The sequence below is a fragment of the Anoplopoma fimbria genome, chromosome 16 (assembly GCF_027596085.1).
Source record: "Anoplopoma fimbria isolate UVic2021 breed Golden Eagle Sablefish chromosome 16, Afim_UVic_2022, whole genome shotgun sequence".
Classification (NCBI taxonomy): domain Eukaryota; kingdom Metazoa; phylum Chordata; class Actinopteri; order Perciformes; family Anoplopomatidae; genus Anoplopoma; species Anoplopoma fimbria.
This window is the reverse complement of record NC_072464.1, coordinates 10,011,604-10,032,187: the sequence shown is the minus strand read 5'-3', so window position 1 is coordinate 10,032,187 and position 20,584 is coordinate 10,011,604. Positions and strand designations below refer to the sequence as shown.

The window sequence follows — 20,584 nt, the reverse complement described above, 5'->3', positions numbered from 1 at the left end:
CTTTTGACTGTTGAGCAGAAACAGTTGCAGTGATGTGAAATGCTTTTAGATGTATTTACATTTTTCTAATTCATGCTTGTTACGTCTGTCGGCTCTGAATCTGTAAGTCTCATTAGTTAGAATATTTACACCAAGTGCACACTAAAATTGATTATATCTAACTGAAAAAAACTTTGGAATTGCATCAAGTATTTTTGCTTTTTCAACCCTTAATGTATACTTGTGTATGAGAGAGAGAGAATATCAGTGTTGTTTGTTTTTGCACCTACTCCTTTTTGCAATGTGTCTGTGGAGGGGTGACAACATCTGGTATCAAATTAATGCTCCTAATGTTTTTGTACAAATAACATAAACCAAAAAAATATTAAAAATCAATCCTACATATTGAACATTTGCATACAGAGCAAAATAAAAAAGGCTTAAAATCATACCTAAAAATACAAATAAATTTATATTTATATGTGAAAGTTGTATTTTTTTTGCTGAAAAGCTGTTACTGCACACATTGCCATGTGCTGACCCCTAGTGGACAAACACCCAAACAGAAGAATATTAACATTTATCTCCTTGTGTTGCATTCAATTCACACTGGTATGAAGAGGTCAAAACTAACTGATGCAAAAAAAGTAAATTGTTAACACATTTAATGACTGCACTAGAGTCGTTCCAATAAACTTCTTTATTTAGAGCCTTCATGTGCTCAGTTTTACAGAATAAATTAAGGATTTCTACAGAGAAAATCTAGAAAAAATGCTTTTTTCATTCTGACCATTAAATTACATCATCCTTGAAAAACAAACTCTCATATCTACAGTTTTTTTACCCATCAATAAAATAATAATGCAGATTAGCAGAGATACTTTTTACAAGTAGTCAGTTAGCTACTAAAACACAACAGACTTTTTTTAAATACCAAACTTATCACGACAGCAACTGTTTTATTCGGGAATGTATTGAAGGAGGTAAACAAAGAGAAGACTAAGAGTCTACAGCCGTGCTAGCAGCCTGAGGCTTAACTCAGGCTTATTACAATTTATCAGGATGGAGGCTTGAATGTGTGTAGCAAATTTCCTGGCAATCCATCCAATAGTTGTTGGGATATTTCAGTCTGGACAGACAAGACACTGCATTCCTAGAACCTTGTTGCAAGCACGGCTTAAACTTAATCAAGATTTACATTATAGACAAATTACAACATTAGGGAGAGAAACTATTTAGTGTTCACGCAGGTGTTATTTCCTAACAAAGCACTGCTTCAGGGTTGAATTATGTCCTTGGTCTCTATAAAGCAAAGTTTTCTCAAATTAACTCTTATTCTGACGTTAAGTCATTCCAGCCTGTGAGGCGAAATAAGTAACTTGTACGCACTGAGGGATACATTAGAGGAGCTTCATGACTTCTTGGTCACAGTGCCATTTCAAGAGTCAGACATGATGGTGTCCAGAGAGAGAGAGAGCAGCTCACAGCGCCACAGCAAACACACTGACCACACAGTACATGTTGCGATTCTCCCATCTGACTGTGCAGCTTCCTGAAAGACACAAACAAGCAGGAGAAATTACACAGTTGTAGTACTATGACCAAAATGTCCTCCAATTTAAAAAAAAACAACCCAAAAAACTTCTAAAATCAACTCAAGCATACAGTTTTATTGGTATATCTGTACAGATATTCTTGTTCTTACTGGCCGTAAATGCTGATGCCAATATATCTATTCTAAGCTAAAATGGGTCCAGATAATTTATCTCTAGTAAAAGATTAAACTAAGGGCTAGGTATAAAATCTCAAGACTTTCTCTTCATATTCTCTTCATAAAAAAAGTCCTTAAGCTATCCTGAAGTACTGGTATCAAACACATTTTAAAATGATACCAGCTCTACTTATAAATCATCTCTCACCATCAGTGGTAGTGTCCCAGTAGCAGGAGTTGGCTGTGTGGAGACCAGCACCACTCTTCTGCATGATCGCACAGTTTACTGCAAAACATGTCACATGTTTATGTGTCACATAAAAGCTCCACATGTCAACATTAAGTCCTGAGGTCTCATGTTATTGTATATGACGGGCAGTTGGATCACCTATGTATTTGAACGGACGTCCTTGCTTCACCAGGTGAGTGAGAGAGTGCTCAACTATACTGGCCGTCCACTGGTTCACTTTATTCTGGTTGTAATCAGTTCCACCAATGACACCTTCGATACACTGAGACAAAGAGAGAGAGAGAGAGAGTCATGTTCGCTGTCATCACATTAAATAGTTGATTCACAATAAAATATGTATTAATGTAGGAAGTGAAAATGTACCTCTTTAACCGAGATATTGACCTCATCAGCATTGAAGACGACCTGCTGTCAAATTCCAAAGAGAAGGAAAAACGTTGTTAGTTGGAGGCATCGGCCATGTTTTATTTCATGTTTTGCGTGAAGAAACCACCAGATAGACTGAATCTTTCTAGATGATGTTCAATCTGTACATGACACAGCAGGTGTTATTTTAAAAGATTTCTAAAAGCCTAATGATTTTAATAGTTTACATCCATGTCAACAGCAAGTCATTTATTATATTAATGATCTTATCCAATGGATCATTATAAAAAAAGTGTACTTGTCTAACAATGATTTGTTTGATACATTAACATGCACACCAATATTTTTTTGGAGCCGAAACCTTTGTGACGTTCACCATTAACTGTTTGTCTGATTCAATGTTGTATATGTGTTATGGAGTTTAAATGCACTTATAAGAAGTCACCTGTCAAATGAATATAGTAAAGGGGAGATTAAGAATAAGCAGGTGTAAAATACCTTAATATATTAAGCAAGCACAAGTAAGTACAAATGTATATCACTTTTCAAAACTGAAAAGTGCATCACAATAAAACATTTAACACGAAATATATTTTATATACATTACAGTTATACATTAAAAAGTATTATAAATAAGCAATAAGTTAAAGTAGAAAAACAAATAACTGAAATAAGTTAAACATTAAAAAAAAAAGGAATATTTTCATTATGTTGTGTTTTTTTCTTTATTTATAACGTTAACCATGAGCAATTTATCTGTGTTTTCTGATGTTAATAATCTGTTATTATTATAATTGTAAACTACTGACAGTGACCACACCTCGATGGAAAAACAGTTAGCTTCTGTTCACTGATGAACTAGCGGATTTAGCTAATGTTAGCTATCCGGGGGGTCTATCTTGTGTTTAACAGCAGGGACTGAAATAGTCACAATGAATGGTATTCAAAACAAGTTTACCTCATCTCCAGAGTTATATTCCTCCATCGTTTATCTCACAGAGGTATCCCCTTTATTATCACCGGCTCAGCGGCTGTTTCGTGAACGCTGTTCCGGTTTACTTCCTGCTTCACGTCTGCTCCTCCTGAAGCTCTTATGATGTCGCCCCCCTGTGGTGGAAGGTAGACACTGCAACACCAGACCAGTAACAACATTGGAGGGCGTCTCATTGATTGAAAGAAATAACCTGTCTTTCTTTATCAGGATAAAGGTTCAGATCACTGTTGCACATATAAGATATGTATATATTTTATATATTATACAAATCATTTAGTTTTCCTTTTTTTTTATTAATAAAGTGAATCTTTTATATAGTTTGTTGTATGTATTCCCTTTTTTATTGTTTATATTCCATTTTCATTTAATTATTTTGAATATTTGTTAATATATTTTCTGTAGTGTGGAGGGGGCAACGACTAACCAACAGTTTATTGTGCAGTCATGTATTGTATAATGAAAATAATAAAGCTTTTAATTATTGAATCCTTGAATATAATTTGAAATCATATTACATTTCATGAGATTATTGTATTCCTTATTTTTAACAGGGACACAGTGGATTAACGATTGCTGTAAGAGTTACCTAAAAGACGGTTTTTCAGCTGTATCTCTGGACACACCCTAATAAATAATATATAATGGGAACACATTGAAATAAAACATAAGCATGCAAACTAATTGAAAAAGGGATTATAATGTTAGCAAAGATAAAATGTGTTATGCAGGACATGATTATATTCATTAATCATTACCAGGTACTTAACATGCAACATGGAGAGTGAAATACACAACACAGCAATTGTTTTGCAAAATGAAAGAAAGCAAAGATTTCAACACGAAATATCAATACATAGTGACTGACTGAAAAAAGCACCGATAAACAGCTTTGTTGAATCTGGAATAAGCTTGTTTTACCATCCATCTTTTTTCACAGCTCTATTTGTCCAAGTTAAGTAGATGACCAACCAAATAAATGAAGCTACATTATCAAATAAACTCTGCGGCAGAGCTCTGCCCATGACCACTGAAACACAGACTCCAGAGGGTCTACGCAGATCTATGCATCATCTACCACCAGTGACGGTAAGGAGTTTCCCTGAACCCCTTTTTAAAGCACAGAACTATATATATTGTATATTGTGAAATTATAGGAAATATACTTGGTCCAGTTTAATTGGGTCATTAAGTGCATTTCCTTAAACAACACAGGAGTCTGAGTTTTTTGCAGAAACAAATGTCGCATTGTCAGGAATAATCCTATTTGTGAAAATTGCATGACACACACACACACACACACACACACACACACACACACACACACACACACACACGCACGCACACACACACACACACACACACACACACACACGCACACACTCACACACGCACGCACACACACGCACACACACACTCACCCACATTCACGCACGCACACACACACACACACACACACACACACACACACACACACACACACACACACACACACACACACGCGCACACACACACACACACACACACACACACACACACACACGCACACACCACGCCCCCTCCTGTCGGGAACACCCTGGCTGTGGAGCCTTCAGACTGTGCCGAGGCGCACCGACACACCGACGTACGGCCGCTGATCCCGGGTCGGACTCTGCCAGCCCTCCGTGCTCCCCCGCCGGTGTGTCCTTCGTCGGCTGCCACCAGGTAAGACACCGCCGCTCTCCAGGTCAACCGGCAACACACCGGGACACCCCGCACCGCCGCGTTTCCTCCGGCATATGGCACAGTCTGCCGCTGACTGTGTTATAATGCAGTTTTGTTGGGTCTTTTCCTTGTGTGTGTGTGTGTGTGTGTGTGTGGGGGGGGTGTCGGTCTGTCTGTCCAACATCACGACCACGACCTTGGATGATTAGTCACAGACCAGCGGGTCCAGTCTGCCCACTACCCGGCTAAAGTTAAGCGCGTTTGGCAGGTGCAATGCAGCAAAAAGCTCCGTTTCTTGTTGCCTCCCGCTGGTTTCGACGGTAGATTAACCTGCAGTCAAGTCACCTCAGTTGTATTTGATATTCTGCTGAGAATATGTTGCATTAATTAACTTGCTGACTGGAGAGGTTTTAAACCCATCATCATGATGTCATGATATGCCTGGCAGTGGTTTAGTTAGATAGATTGATCACCAGGGTTTGAGTGACTTGATTTAAATCGACTTAATGGTCCTATAATATGTCAGCTGTTAATTAATGAACTACTGTAGTAGTTTCTTGTGGTGTCATCAGGATATCCCAGGGCTTTTCAGGGAACACTGGTGTTACTGAGGAGGTGGCAGACTCACAGTGATGCTGTTAATGTCTGCAGGACTTGCTGAATGTCTTGCTCTGGTTTCTGAAGGTGCACAAGGTCTGGAGACGTTTAAGGTATACTCCTCATTACAATTCTCCATCGCCTCAGATTAGTGGGTGTTGTGCTTGTGTTTGATGCTGCTTCTCACCGCAGAGATGTGAGATCCAGTTTATGCATAAACATTTCGTCACATAATCGTCATAGCGATGCTTCCTTAAATTGGTTCATTTGGCTCCTGTAAGCAGTAGATGCAGTGTCTACTGAGGCTGTTTTGTCATTGTCACGCAGAGAATGGCTCCCTAATGATAACCAAGCTTTATATACAGATCACACACACCAGGCTGCTGAAGGGGGAATAGATGGGTGAATAAAGGAAGAGAGAAGCCAGGGAACGAAGGGATTCCCTGATTTCTCTCCATGCAGGCAGCCAGGGCTCATCCAGCGGAGCAGAAAGAAGCCCTGGGGAGTGCAGTCACACAGCATTAGAGGTCTGCGTCTCCAAGGTCTGGCAAGACATAGTAGAAGTGTGTGTGCATGTGTGTGTGCGTGTGCAGGCACATATAGCCACACATGTAATGTTTATTGTGGCAAACATTTCTATGACAGGCTGCAGCTCATGGTGCCAGACTGATGTACTCTGACCTACAAAACCAAAACGCTGTATTTTTTAACTACATATTCTTTTTAAACCATAATAGAAGACATTATCATTATTATTATTCTACAGAAATGTATATTTTCCATAAAAACATCATGTAAAATATGCCATAATTACCAAATTGCATTTTGTCACAACATAAAACTAGACAGCTGAATCAAGAAATCTTTATCAAGTGGAAGCTAGCTAGTGATGTGGCCTGAGCTAACAAAAGCTAAAACAATATTTACTAGTTTAATAAACCAACATCCAAGTAATTCAGTTCAGTAAGCTGCTCACATGATCATCTGTAAAACCCCTCCTACGCAGTCTGTGCCATCATTTACTTATGTGGAGAGCAATACCACCCAGCTATGTGGAAGCCCCACCCCTGGCATGGGGCAATGCTCCAAATGACTATGGAGCGCTGCGTTTAAAGTTGAAATTATTTTAAGTTCTTGTGATTTGCTGTGATTAAAGTAACTAGATAAAATATTAAAATGTGTTAGATAGAAGGACTCGGTTAGCCTTTGAAATTGATTCCAATATTAATATCAGTATGGAAAAACATCTGGAAAATATACATTCAATCCCTACAAATAAACTTGTGAAAGGGACAGTATGGAGGAATTGGTGGCATCTAGCGGCGTGGTTGTAGATTGCAACCAACCGAATACCTCTCCAATCATTTCCTCCGTGTCCGAGGCTGGGGTAACATGAGCCGTAGAGTACAAAAGTGGTAACGCTGTTATCCTCACTCAGATGCCATCCCTACCATAATAACATTATTTTCTGAGTTATAGAAATCAGACGGCAGCTGGCGGTATCACAGGTTTGTACTCTGCGGCAAGCATCTCCTATTTAGATATGAAGGGCTCATTCTAAACTAGCTAAAAACCCAATGCTTCTTCACAATGGTTCTTCACAAATAAAAACATAGTATTTCAACATTATATTCAATTTTGGAAAGGCCACATATGGCCCTTTAAAGAGAACACGGAAGCTAAAAGAAAACATTTTGTTGGCAGGTCCTGCATTTTTTAGTATTGCAACATTTATATGCAGGCATAGTATACATTTTCCGACCAGCCTGAAAACTTTCCTTTCATTAACATAACTGCTTTCTGTCTTTATATGGCAGTACTATTGGCAACTCATCGGTCCCTCACATAATTCCTGTTCATTCCCTAATCTCACAAACAATAAACTGTGCACATGTAATAGAGATGCACAGATGATGGCTGCCTTTAAAAGGTTGAATATTAGCCTATTAAACCCACTATAATCCGCATGATTAAATCCAGATTAACTCTGTTGACGACCCGAACTGCTGCAACAAAGCCTGTCTGTGCTGCTGCATTCAATAACTCTGATCTCTGTAGTGCCGTGTTGTGCAGGGTTTCCCTCCCTCCCACTCACTGATGTTTCTCTTTATCCATGGCTCTCTAGTGCATACCCCGTTTGGTATGCAGCCTATAGCCCCATGAGGCTTCAGCTCGTCTCCGTTCAATCACGGCCGCAGCGAGGCAATCAGTGGAAGCCCATCCACAGACCAACAACTGCAGATGTGGGAGGGAGGAAAAAAACACTTAAAAAAAAGCAGAAATGTAATTTGGAGGCAGTGCTGAGAGGAATGACTCAGTTGGGTAATAGATTGCTGGCCAGGGAGTGATGCCTGTTTGAACCTTCCTAAACCACGACTGTGTATGGACTCAGGCCATACACTGTGGGCGCTCTGTGACGTTGAACTGAACCTCTGAGGGGGGTGCTGGGCTGTGATAGGATGATTGGACACTTGAACCTGCAAACAGGGCGAATGTGTGGATGCACACATTATCCACATTAACTTTTTTATTTAAAATGACATCATCATTTTATTATTTTCCAGCACCAGCATGTTGACTTGGTGCGCTTTGTGGAAAAGTCAACATGGCTGAACATACATCAAACACTGACATTAATTAAATTAATTGTTATCAAGGTGTTTATTCAATAAATGTATTTGAACAGATTAACGACAGCTGTCAGGACATGACTGGGAGTCACTGCCTCAGTGTTATGTAATTATAAACGTTAAAGACAACACACTATGACTATGAAATTATTTAGTATTCAGTGGATTAAAATTTGAATGTATATTACTCAAATTCAGATTTTAAAGTAGCATGCAGTTTAAATGCATTGCAAACAATTGGATTTGAGCTTGAAAGGTCTTTCTTGACATTAATAAATGATCTGTGCTTTTTTTGAGCAACCAACCAGGACGTACAGTTGAAACTGTGATATGCAGTAGAAAGCTATTGAATACTTGCACTTAGAGTTTATATTAGTTTGTTAAAACAATTCAATTAATTAAAGTATGTAATGATACTGTTACGCAAATCGGATGAAGAAATTTGAAAACAGTGAATAAGAAATGACAGACAAGAGTCTACAACCTTAGTAGCAGCTCTGTGAGTAACTTCAACACAGCGGCCCTTTGAGTTAAATGATAACATCAGCATGCGAGCAATGACAACGCTAGCCTTAGTGACAGTTAGTGACAGTGTGGGCTCCATGGTAACGTTAGCCCTGACAGCTTGACGGAGTATTTCTCCAAAGCTAATACAAGGTAAAGTGCATGAAGGTGAAGCCTGTGAACCTGAATGTTTTGTTCTCAATTAGGTCAAACAGAGCGCTCTTATCAACATAAGGTAAGAGGTCACATACTTTATGATGTCATTACAGGTGGAGACTCATACTTGTAGGATTAAAATGTGGTTCTCAGTGTCATGCACATTTTAATCACATAATCTTGAGCATTAATCAGGATGTCCACCGTGCCTTTATTTGTTCTAAAGGGCAAGTCCACATAGAACTGTCCGTATTCACAGTGTCGGTTCTTACCACTGAGACACAGTTTGTTTCTAAATGTGAAGGAAGTATCCTTCACATTGAGAAACACCTGCAGCGTCTGTACATACTGTAAGTCTACAAGAGGAGTTGATTCATCTGAGCACCCTAAGGAGCATGTGAATACATTCAGTATACCTTCAGAAGCTTACGCCGTTGAAGTGCTAACATAGATCAGTTTTAAGCCAGTAGTAAAAACTTTTGGGATGAAGATTTGCTGGTGTTTTCCTCCAGGATCACACATCCTGCAGAACATCTGGACAACATATTTCATTTCTTCAAAACTGATACAAATCACTGTTGGAAAATAAATCTGTTTAATGACGTGAACTATGGTTTAGGTTTGGTTAGGTTTAGGGAAAGTGAGAAATTACTAATTCTTCTTAAGACCTTTGTTGTCAATGATCAAAAAGGAACTATCACAGTCACAATTCGTGTTGACTGTCGGTAGGAAACAACATTTGACTCATCTGTCCCCTTCAACAACGTTGCCCATCTTACTCATTCCCTTCCAAGTCATAAATCCTAGAGTGCCAATATATGTTTTTGGGGATTTGCTGAAACAACTGATACTGTCATTTTTGGGGGGAGAAGAGTCTCTAATAGCATGTTGACATTTATAATTCTGGATCTCTTACTCAGTTTTTTGCTGTCTGTTTATTAAATAGTGAGAAGCGACTGACCTTTGATTGAATAGTTTGACATTTTGATTTCTTAAAAAAAGTTAGAGGAGATTAGGATCTAAACAGACAACCAGCTGAGATCTCAGGAAGTTAATGATCCCAGTCACATCTACATCCTTATAACACCTTAAGAAAAGGTGCATTATCAGAAAGTGATACCAAGGAAGAAGCTTATTGAAAATTCACTCATGCATCTTTAAAACACTGTCAGGATGCCCTTCTGTCAAAATATTGTTTCTCTTGATTCCTGTTTGCTGTTTATTTTACAGATGCAGTTGATTTTGCTCATTGTCAGGATTTGTCCTTCAAATGTTCTGGGTTGCTGAGAGCTCGCATGTGGAATTTAACTTGTTTTAATTCAGAGGTTTCTCAAGTTCACAAGTGTTTGAATGGATGTCATGACCACTGGAAATTCACTCACCACCATTCTCCTCAGCAAATGAATTCTTCTTGCTTCTGTGTGAGAAAAAGAGTTGACAAGTGGATCTTTTTATGTGCCTTTTTTGGCTTGATACTGTTGATACATCCTTTTAAACATCCACGAGTGCTCTAATCCAGGAGTCCATCTGCTTGAAACAGCAGCTTGTCGTTGCTGCAGGATCTTTATTCATCGATCCGTCCTGGAGGTTCAGCCAGCCCAGACACTTATCAGTCCTCCAAACACTGAATTTCATTGTCCATCTGTCTCCTTAGTGTTCTAGCTGCGCTAATTTACCCACAGACAGTGTAATAAAACTCAAGAGACACAGGGCTAATCTAAAAAAAAAAAAATCATAATCCATTAGTGTCCACTCAGCTTTAAATTACACATGCAGTTCAGGTGTTACACTCTGATTAATGGTAACACTGCTCTGTTCACACACACATACACACACAAGAACTATCAGAGGATTCCCCTCTCGCCATTAGCCGGTAGTGCATCAAAAAGACAAAGTGCAGTAAAATGTGTCAGGCAAGCAGCAGTTAAACACGAATGAGTGCTATGAAATATTCAGCCATGTTGGTGAAAAGAGAGGGAGCTGTTTATAACCCCAACGTCTCTCTCTTTTTCTCTGTGAAGAAGCAGCAGAGGCCACGACTGAAACTGGGTTAATGAGATCCTGCCTCGATCCAGAAACCTCTCATCTCTTATTCCTTAAGTGCTCAGGCATGGAAATATTAAACACGCTGAAAAACAAAAAAGGTTTTGCTGTGTTTAGTTTTCCTGAAAGAGTCATGTCATAAAAGATCACACAATCCTTCTTTATATCTTAGTTTTTTCTAGTAATAATATCTGACAGAGTTCCTTAAAGATGTGTTTCCCTCCATCCTTTTTTTTGTGATTTCAGATACTCGGCACTGAATATGTGCATGTTTATCCAACAACCAGACTGTCTTCACTTGAACCGTCTCAGAGTTTCCATCATAAGCCTAAACAGTGCCAGATCTGAAGCGTAGAAGGCAGACGTGGCTTGAAATCTGGACCATTTCACTGCTTTTTCTGGCAAAATAAATTGCCTGTTTCACACTGCAGTCATGGTATGACTTGATTATACGGAAGTTTGGTGCCTCCGTTTGGTGCCTCCGTAATCTGTCACACAGAAAGCTCTTATCCATGTATGTAATTAATCACATTAATAAACAAGCTGATTTATTCTGGATGAATTGAGGAATTAGCTTGATATCTTTAGATGTGCCATCAGAATTTGATTTGAATTATGTGGATTTCTGCTGCAGTGCAAAAAGAAACATAAAGGCAACAAGGAGAGGAAATACACGTCAGAGGTCTGTGGTATTTTATGAAGACAATTATACATGATTTGTCTTTGCTGGTGTCATCACTCATCAGGTTCATTCTTCATGCAAAGAGGTTGTGATTTAAGTAAAGGTGCAGCTGGTTTGTCTGTCATTGATTTTATTTAAACACTAAATAGTAAAACGGCTGAATCCTCTCCACAAGCACGGCCAGAGTAATGCACCTTGAGCAAAAACATTTGAGAATATGCAACATGTACTGTAAGCATTATAAAAACTTAAATATGTAAGATTCTAATAGAATGTTTTTGACACAAGACCCTTATACAAAACAGAATAGATTTTAACGTACAAAGGGTGTCCTCAGTCAGTTTACGTTTTTGCTTTAGTGAATATTAACAAACCAATATTCAGTAAATCCAATTATCAAAGGTGTACAGGTCATCTAGGTCCCCAGGGCCAGAGGTCATTCCTTTGTTCCCAGGCTCCTATATTTTCAGTGTCCTATCAACTGACATTGTTAGATATTGGTAAGGGGCTTTTTTCTCAGTTCACACTGCAAAAAATGAATGCACTGCAATGCAAATGCTGTTTGAATGGTTTAAATATGTTCATCCACCGTGGAGATGGTGTTTGTTTCAAGAGTATTAAATCAGCAGGCTATAATCTGTGGATGGGTGATTTATACATATTGAGTCAGGGAAACATACATTGAGCATTTGACCTCTGGACAAAACATTCCTGAGATCATAAAACCCATTGAAAGGTCTTGTTGTGTCATATAGCAGGGATATTGAGCTGTGGAACAAAGAACCCTGGGAACATAGATACGCTCCCCCAGGGCAGTTTCTGGCTATGTGCGGTTGGTAATCGTGCCATGAAATGAATTGAAAATGGAATCTGTCCAATATTTGAGTTTATTACTAAAAACCTGCAAAACTAACAACATTCTCATCAGCTGATCCGCAAATATTAACATATTAACATGCTAAAATAACACGGTAAACATGATACCAATCGGCATGATGACGTTAGCATGTAGCCCCAGAACACTGTGGCTAAATCAGAGTCACAAACATGGCGGTAGATTCTCATGCCCGGCAATCACTGTACGGTTTAAACCCAATCTTATCCGCAAATTAGTCTTGGACTAATTTTAGAATCATGCGGAATATAAGCCACATCGGTTGTTGTTTGACGTTTGTGTGAGCGATGCTTGTTAGTCTTGGTTTTCTGCTGGCTTTAGACTTCACAGCTCAAAAAATGGTGTGAGTGCCATTTATCTTTGGTGTTGCAATATTAACGTAACTATTTTTAGCATGACTACATTTAGTAATAAGGCAATTTCCTAAAAATATTAGCTTCATGCAACAGACACCACAGTACTACTGATGTGTTTTATCTACGAGGGTGAGAAGTTTCATTTTTGTGTTTGTTTTTAAGGTGTGCTGTGAATTCCAGAGGGATGGAAAAATCAAGTTTTAAAGGTCAGAGCACTTAACATGCTGTCATCATTGAACACCTGATTTAACTTTCTTGCTCCATCTCCACTTAAAGTCCAGATCTGATATTCTCTTCCTGGTAGTCTTTTATTTCTCCAGTCACACCCAGCAGCATGACATGACCAAAACCAAATTATCCATTTTCCGTCTCTGGCTCTGTGCCTTCTCTCTGCTGGTCTGTGCGGAGGAGTGGCAGCCTTTTCCTGAGCCCACGCTGCCCTTTCCTCTTAATTAGTGGGTGAAATGACACAAACAACCCATCAGTGCGAGGACAATGAAGCAGCATTCAGATTAGACGGATGCAGGAGGGTTCAGTGAAGGTGAAAGGATCAGAAATTGGAAGGAGAAGTGCTGGGAGAATAAGAGAGGACAGCTGACAGGACGCTCCAGATAAGGTTTTTAGAAGCACTAACTGTTGGTTTGCTTTTCCTATTTTCTGCTCCATTGAGCCCCGCAGGGAACTGTGGAGGCCTGCAGGCTTGATAGGTCATTACTGGTGACGGCTCCTGTGAGAGTTGTAATGTTACGGTGGCTCTGACGTGTGCTACATGGCTGCAAGGCATCATTTTAAATGTTAGTCGTGGTTGGGCTGGAATTGCCTCAAACAACGCTGGTGGTCAAACACAAACTGAAAACATCTAAATAAAAACAACTCTGAAAGTCCTGGAGAAGGAAAAAATGAGTTTTACAAAAACATATTACAACTAAAAGTCAAGGTGGTCAAGGTGCAACTAGTTTTAATAATTTTGTATACTGGTGCGTGGTTTAATTGATAATTCATTATAGTTCATAAGCTTGTTAAATGTTTTTTTTATGTAAAATCCTATTTAAAATAACTTATAGCTAAAGCTGTTAGTAAAAAGTTAAATTATTCTTTCTGAAATGTAGTGGACGATAATTATGAAGTGGCAAGAATGAAAATGCACAAGTAATACCTCAAAACTGTACTCAAGTGGAGTACTCAAAATTGGGTGGGGATCTGCAGTTATCAGTATGCTTGAAACAAAGTAGTTTATACAACAGACGTCAAATCACATGTTTTTTGTTGTTTCGAGCCTCCCCACAAGAGCTGGGCGTCATAGAGGGTTTAGACCAGATAATTGTTCAAAATTGGGTTAATAGCGCACACTTTATGGCAGTCTGTCTTCAAATGGATTCATGGTGTAGCAATCGGCTGTACACATGAAATCGGATGTAAGTAGATGTGTGAAGAATGAAAAAAGAGAGAGAAGTTGAAACGCTGCTGACTTTCTCCACATTCCCATTACTGCGGGAAGTTGGCATGAATGTTAGATTGTCAAATCCAGCCCCCCAATTCCAACATCTGAAATATCTTTGACCATCAGACAAGCACTACAGTTGAAGCATACAGACACTTTCCATCTGACAATATTTGTATCTTGCTGAAACGGTCATTCCAACAATGCCTTTTCCAGTCTACAAACAAGTGCAACGCCATGAAAGTCTTTCAGGAGAGACTGTCAGAAGGTGTGCACTGTTTTCCCCATTTGAGAGATTATTGTGTCTTGCCCCCTCTCCACGACAGTTGTCTTTTTATGCCCGTCTTCATAGCAATCACTTTTGCCTTCAGACACATAAACTGTTTTTTCAAGCATACCCGAGCCTTTTACAGAGGTGACCCATTCTCCTGTGCTGCACTCATCCAAGCATGTAAAAATTTGTAGACAGCCAGTTTAGAGATACGGGCAAAGGATTGATTGCTGTACTGCTGGATCTTTCCCTCATCTGCAGTTTGACATATTCACCCTCCCTGTAGACTTATAATCAGAGACAAAAGGCCAAATCCGGTGAGGACAGAATGCTAGTCACCGTTATGCAAAGTAGCAGGCTTGACGGAGCTGAGTTATTAATTTCGCTGTCTAAAGTCGCTTCATTACTTTTGAGCCTGCCAAATAATTAAGGTTTCAAATTGGATGAGAGGAGAATATGCACTTAAATCCTATTCAAACAGTCCCTGATTATTGGTGTTGTAACTTTGCCTTTTGTGTCTTCATTTACAGATTTTTATATTTTTGTATAGTAATATTTTGCAAATATAATTTCTGATTGACCAACCATGATGGTCTTTGTGTTTCAGCAGACTTATTGCCAGGCAGAGAGTCCAAAGGATGAAGAGGAGTATTTGCAGACAGGTGCTTGCTTGATTAGCACTGACATAGACAAGGTGTCTGACAGGTCTCCTGTCTGAGAGAGAAGGTTATTAGAGCACTGCAGTGGTCCGGATATGTTATCTCCCCCAAGGTGTGTGTATGTGTGTGTGTTTGTGTGTGTGTTTGTGTGTGTGTGTGTGTGTGTCAGAGAGCAACTAAGCAAGCGATAGAAAAAGAGAGACGGACAGAGCGGTCACCACTTTTCAGTGAAAAGTACACATAAGCAGGGATACTTTCCACTCGGTAAAACGCGTCATATATCATTGAACGTGCTTCCTCCTCCATCCCAATGTCTCATCCCATAAGCCTCTCTAGTCTCCACCAGCACACCAGATCTCATCTCGAGCTCTCTGTGAAAATGGTGGCCGCCTATTGATTTCACCTCGCTGTGAACACAGTTCCCACATCCGATCTCAGGAAGCATCTTAAAGATGCAGGAAGATACACGGCTTAGATGGCAGGATGAATCCTATTTGCTTCATATCCTTTAAATTGAGATAAGCTGTGCAGGCTGGAAACCATTTTGAGGTACAACAACATTAATATGGATCTCTGTCACAACCTGCACTGCACTGTGAAGCAGCTTGCTTACTGATTTATAAAGAGCACTCAGTCCTGACTCTCTGGGTTTTATGTTTTAAGAAATCTTTCTGAAGTGCTTTGTGCTTCATCTCGTCCTACTACTTAGAAAAGCAATTGAGTTTTTACGTCTGCTGAGAGTTGCTGTGCTTTGACCATCAGTTCCATCTGTTAAAATAGTGCTTTGGCTACATAGACAATACTCATTAGCAGGTTCAATTAATTGACGGTTTTGGTCTTTTTATGGGTTCTGCTAACAACAAGAAATATGTATTATACCACCAGATTAATTGTTTCATTACCTTGAATGACAGACTTTCAACATCCAGCACTTCCAGATAATTTCATATAATTTAGCACCAAGTTGGACATGTTTAAGCTTGTTTTTCAGTTGTAATCACAGTTTGAATGTTATTGTGATACAAGTCGGCATTAAACTGGTAATTATGGTAACTCCCACTTGGCATGAATGCAGCATATGCATGGATGTTGGGTTGTAATTTAAGTAAAAATAAACAGCCCCTACTTGATATAGCAGAAATGACCAAAGTACAGATAAAGTACATGAGTATATGTGATATTCTCTGGTGTGTGTGTGTGTGTGTGTTGGCACTGGTGTAAGCAGCTGTGAGATATGTTGTTATGGACCTTTTCTGATGAATGATTAATATTTTCTACACATACACATGTCTACTATTGTGTGTGTGTGAGTGAGTGCGGTGACTATATAAAAGCCTGTGTCGGCCAGCAGAAAGAGGTCTCTGGCTGAGCTGAAGTGACCTGCTGTTTATTGGTCACCAGGGACGTTCTCTGCAACTCATCATCACTGTCTACTGCTGTCTCACATTAATGATTCAGGAGGAAAACGTACTTACCAACGGGGGATTTCAGGGTTATACATTAAAACAAAGAAGGAGAGCCATGGTGCGTAGGTCCTACTTACCTGGAAAAAAAAGGTTAACAGACTTTTATAATTTGTATAATTTATTAATGATATGGACATTCTTCTCCAACAATCCATGGTAGTGAACTTGCTAGAAAACGTAAATTATCTGGAAAAGCATCTCCTCACAGGAGATGAAGAATCTGCTGAGACAAGGTTAAAAGAGCTTCTGAATGATTTATTCACTATCTTTAAGGCAAAAAAGATCTGCGCTGCCCCTCGCTGAAATAACAAGACTAAAGCTGAAGTCAGAGCTGATAAATTTTCAATTTAAAGAGGATGTGGATGGCCCACATTTCTGCAAAAATACACCACACATAATGTTCTTTTGACCATGTCCATCCCATTTTTAATCACTCACAGGTAGGTTTAGTCGACGCATTTACACAGAGAAATGTTGGTGATACACATAGTTCAGGAGTGACGAGTGAACAACAGGGAGAAATATGAGCTGAGCAGTGTGCAGGATGTTGAAAAGTGAAGTCAGGGTAAAATGCACAGTTGTATGTAGGGCTCCATCTATCCATCCATCAGCTGTATCCGCTTAAAACCCAGAGGGCCGCGGGGGCAGTGTATACCCTGGACAGTTCGCCAGCCAATCACATTGCTGACACAAAGATACAGACAACTATTCACATGCACAACAATTCTGAGTCGCAACCGAACCATCTGCATGTTTTTGAACTGTGGGAAGAAACTGGAGAAAACCCACAGATAATGGAATGGACATGCTTCTCTCATTTGCTTCTTAACTTTGTGAATTCGGATGTGGGCGTATACTCACAAAGACTTCCAGTTAAACCAGACTTCCAGTTAGCAGCATATTCCAGTTTCAAGAGGTCGGACAATCACCATTTACTGACATTGTCTTTATATTATATGACAATGTCAATGCAATACATGATGATAAACACTTGGAAAGGACAGGAGATTGTTGTTTGAATCACAGGAGCACTGATGGCTGGAGGGGACACATTTTTGATGTTATGGTGAAATGCCAAAGTGGTATCTAGAAAAGTGCGAGGGTCGCAGGGGTTTGCAATGTCGTCATTTTTATTTTAAAGAGACATCTTGCATAGTTTTGCCCATGAAACAATTTACATTTGAAGGTTTTTCTTATAGCAGAACAGTCCAGTTTTGAACTACACACAATCCCGGACTGAGATGAAAGTCTTGGAGGACTGAAGGTGTTCCCAAGGCATCGTGTGACGTGGTTTACAACTTAAAATGTTTCCTGGTATCTCTGTTCCTCTATCCGCCCATTAAGTGTTCAGTAATGAATGCATTTTATTAACGTGTTCACTCCATGTTAATTTCTCATCCAAGTCTACTTTGCGTTTCTGCCAGCTGGAGTCTAGCTGCTCCCAGCACACCTGTGGTCTTTAATTGGTTCTGCTGTCTATAAGCCCGGCCACCTGCAGAAACACACCACACTGACCGGTGGTAAAATGCCACATAGTTACAAAACACAAAGTAGACAACAATGTGGCTTTGTGGCCAGATGTCCCCGGGTGGAACGGAGACCTGGTGACAAACAATCTGTTCCATGTTTGAACAATGTGAATTTTGGAAAAGATGAAAACGTTCCCTGCACTGTGTTGAGAAGGCAAAGTGAGTCACCGTGCTTTGCTTGGAGCTACGTTATTAGTGCAGAGCTGAGAAGTGAGTGCGTTTTCGCTGCTCAGAAGCCAAAGTTTAACTGTCTCCTGACTCTTGTTTGCTCAGGGCAGCGAGAGCGGCAACGGGAATGTGAGCAGTGTGTACTCAGGGAGGGCTGCGTCAGGACACACGCCTACTGCCGCACACAATTCAAACTCTGAGATACCGTTGTGCTTTCACAGCACAGCTGTAATATGATATAGGCTCAGATAAATATTAGTTTTGCTTTATTGATTGTTGAAGTCAGCCCAGTACGCAAGGAGTATCATGATGCACAGTTGCTTGGCTACCAGAATTTTTTGTGTGGTTATAATCAGTATTTTGGACTTATTTGCTTTACATACACTAGTACTTGCCAGTCTTTTAAAGCTAGCCAAACCTAATGCAGTCTAATGCAACAGTCCTAGTGGACCTATAAAACTGTTTATTTACATTTTTATTTTAATAAATTCTGTTTCAAGCCCAAATCACTGACTTTTATTTTAGAAGATATATTGTGTCATCTGGATGTTTGCAGAGGTGGATCAGTTTGACACTTGGACTGCAGCTCTGTCTCACACAGGCATTGAGAGTTTGTGAGGACAACTAACAGTCTATGCATGTGTTTGTGTATTTCAAAGCTCAGAAGCATGTTAGCATGCTGATTTTAGCATTCAAAGCTCAAAGCACCACTGTGTCTGAAACAGCCTCTTAGAGCTGCTAGCATAAGTGTAATCTCTTAGTTTTGTCCACTTTTGACGTCAGTGGTTGACCATTAGATTTGAGAGAATAAGATTGTGGTGTGTTTGTAAACTCCCATATGACCACAGAGAAGATGGTTTCTAGGGTAACTTCAGTGGATTCCCAACACAGATAAGACCCACATTAAGGTTACACCCTAAGGAAGGCCTTCTGTGGTAGCCGGAAATGCTTTGAATTGTCTTGATGCTGAAATGTGTTAAAGTTGCCTTGCCTTCCAAGAGAAGTCACATTCAGTGAATCGTAAGGGTTATCTATATTCAGGAGTTGAGTCTTTTAAATGCAAAAATATCTGTAAATCTGTATTATTTCCTGTATTAAATCAAAATCTCATGCCCAAGGTAAAGGGAAATCTCTTTATTGGCTATAATGCAGCTGCAGTTCAGCCTAAAACACTATAATCACTGATGTCATGGTGTGCCTTTGGTTGCAAATGAAGCTGAGATGATGGCTGCCGGTTCATTAGTGCTAATTCATGTTAAGTGAAGGGAAGAGGCAAGAGAAGAAAGGGCGAGGATGAAAGAGACAGTAATGAATAAGGACTGAAGGAGGCTGGTGTGGGCTTATGCAGATCCCACCACTCCATTCAATTTTTATTTCCCAACTTAATTTACAGAAGCACTGGCAGAATTCTGTCCCTGTCCTCCCATGTATATTAGTTTCTGATCGTCATGGACGGTTTTATTGAAAGCATGGATAGCAATTTTTTTGCAAATCAATTTCTTCACGGTAGTTCCCCTGATCAGGCATAACACCTAGATTGCGAATTGAGTCAGTGTGTGTTTGTTCATGTTCAGCTTTCAAACCAAAGAACGACCAAAGAAATTCTTATTTGACTAACATTTATACATTTTTCGACTAATAGATCTGTGGATTTAATAGACATCCGTAAAACTGAGTTTATCCACAAAGAAGCACACAAAAGCACAACTTTAAATCTTGTTTTTTTAAGAGAGATTTGCTGATAGGTTTCTTGGAAACAAGTCACTCAGCATTAAAAACACTGACTAATCGACTAAAGAAATCTTATTTGTCTAACACCAGAGAAATGTATTAGTGGGCAGTACTAGGTCCATCCAAGTTGTTGAAATATTTCAGTCTGGAAGTGTAACCGACATTTCCATCGCTCTTTGTGTAAAAGAATCTGCCAAATGTGCATTGGCATGCAGGTCTGCAGATAATTAGACCTAGAAGTGTTGTCATGAATTTCAGGAAAGATAGACCTTTGTTAATAGAAGCTGAGATATGTGGGTATTGAGCTCTGAATGTCAGGCTTGGAGCCTAATTGGTAGGTTGTTATGTGGCTGTAGAGCTGTCAAATGTCTACCAAATTACTTCCTCTTGTCATCTTGTAAATCATTGTCTTATTTAAAAAAAAAAATAGCACTTAAAACAGAACTTTTATTGTC

At 39.5% G+C, this 20,584-nt stretch overlaps 1 protein-coding gene across 2 annotated transcripts; it reads right to left on the bottom strand.

The window, feature by feature from the left end:
* Positions 1 to 761: 761 nt before the first annotated feature.
* Positions 762 to 3,382, bottom strand: LOC129104504 (dynein light chain Tctex-type 3-like). Of its 2 annotated transcripts, none has more exons than XM_054615221.1 (5): positions 3,265 to 3,382; positions 2,304 to 2,345; positions 2,079 to 2,202; positions 1,899 to 1,976; positions 762 to 1,531 (listed from the first exon to the last, which is right to left on the bottom strand). In XM_054615221.1, exons 1-5 carry the CDS (start codon positions 3,289 to 3,291, stop codon positions 1,461 to 1,463), a joined length of 342 nt encoding a protein of 113 aa, XP_054471196.1. In that variant the 5' UTR covers positions 3,292 to 3,382; the 3' UTR covers positions 762 to 1,460. The 2 variants fall into 2 exon arrangements, with proteins under 2 accessions (XP_054471196.1, XP_054471195.1); XM_054615220.1 differs by having other exon boundaries at positions 2,304 to 2,348; positions 3,265 to 3,379.
* Between the last annotated feature and the right edge of the window lie 17,202 nt (positions 3,383 to 20,584).

Excerpts from the sequence above, each read along its gene's own strand:
- LOC129104504 (XM_054615220.1), bottom strand. The coding sequence starts at position 3,291 with ATGGAGGAATATAACTCTGGAGATGAG. Across the intron at positions 2,349-3,264 it reads AATATAACTCTGGAGATGAG|CAGGTCGTCTTCAATGCTGA; the intron begins GTAAACTTGTTT and ends GGAATTTGACAG. Across the intron at positions 1,532-1,898 it reads CTGGGACACTACCACTGATG|GAAGCTGCACAGTCAGATGG; the intron begins GTGAGAGATGAT and ends TGTGTCTTTCAG.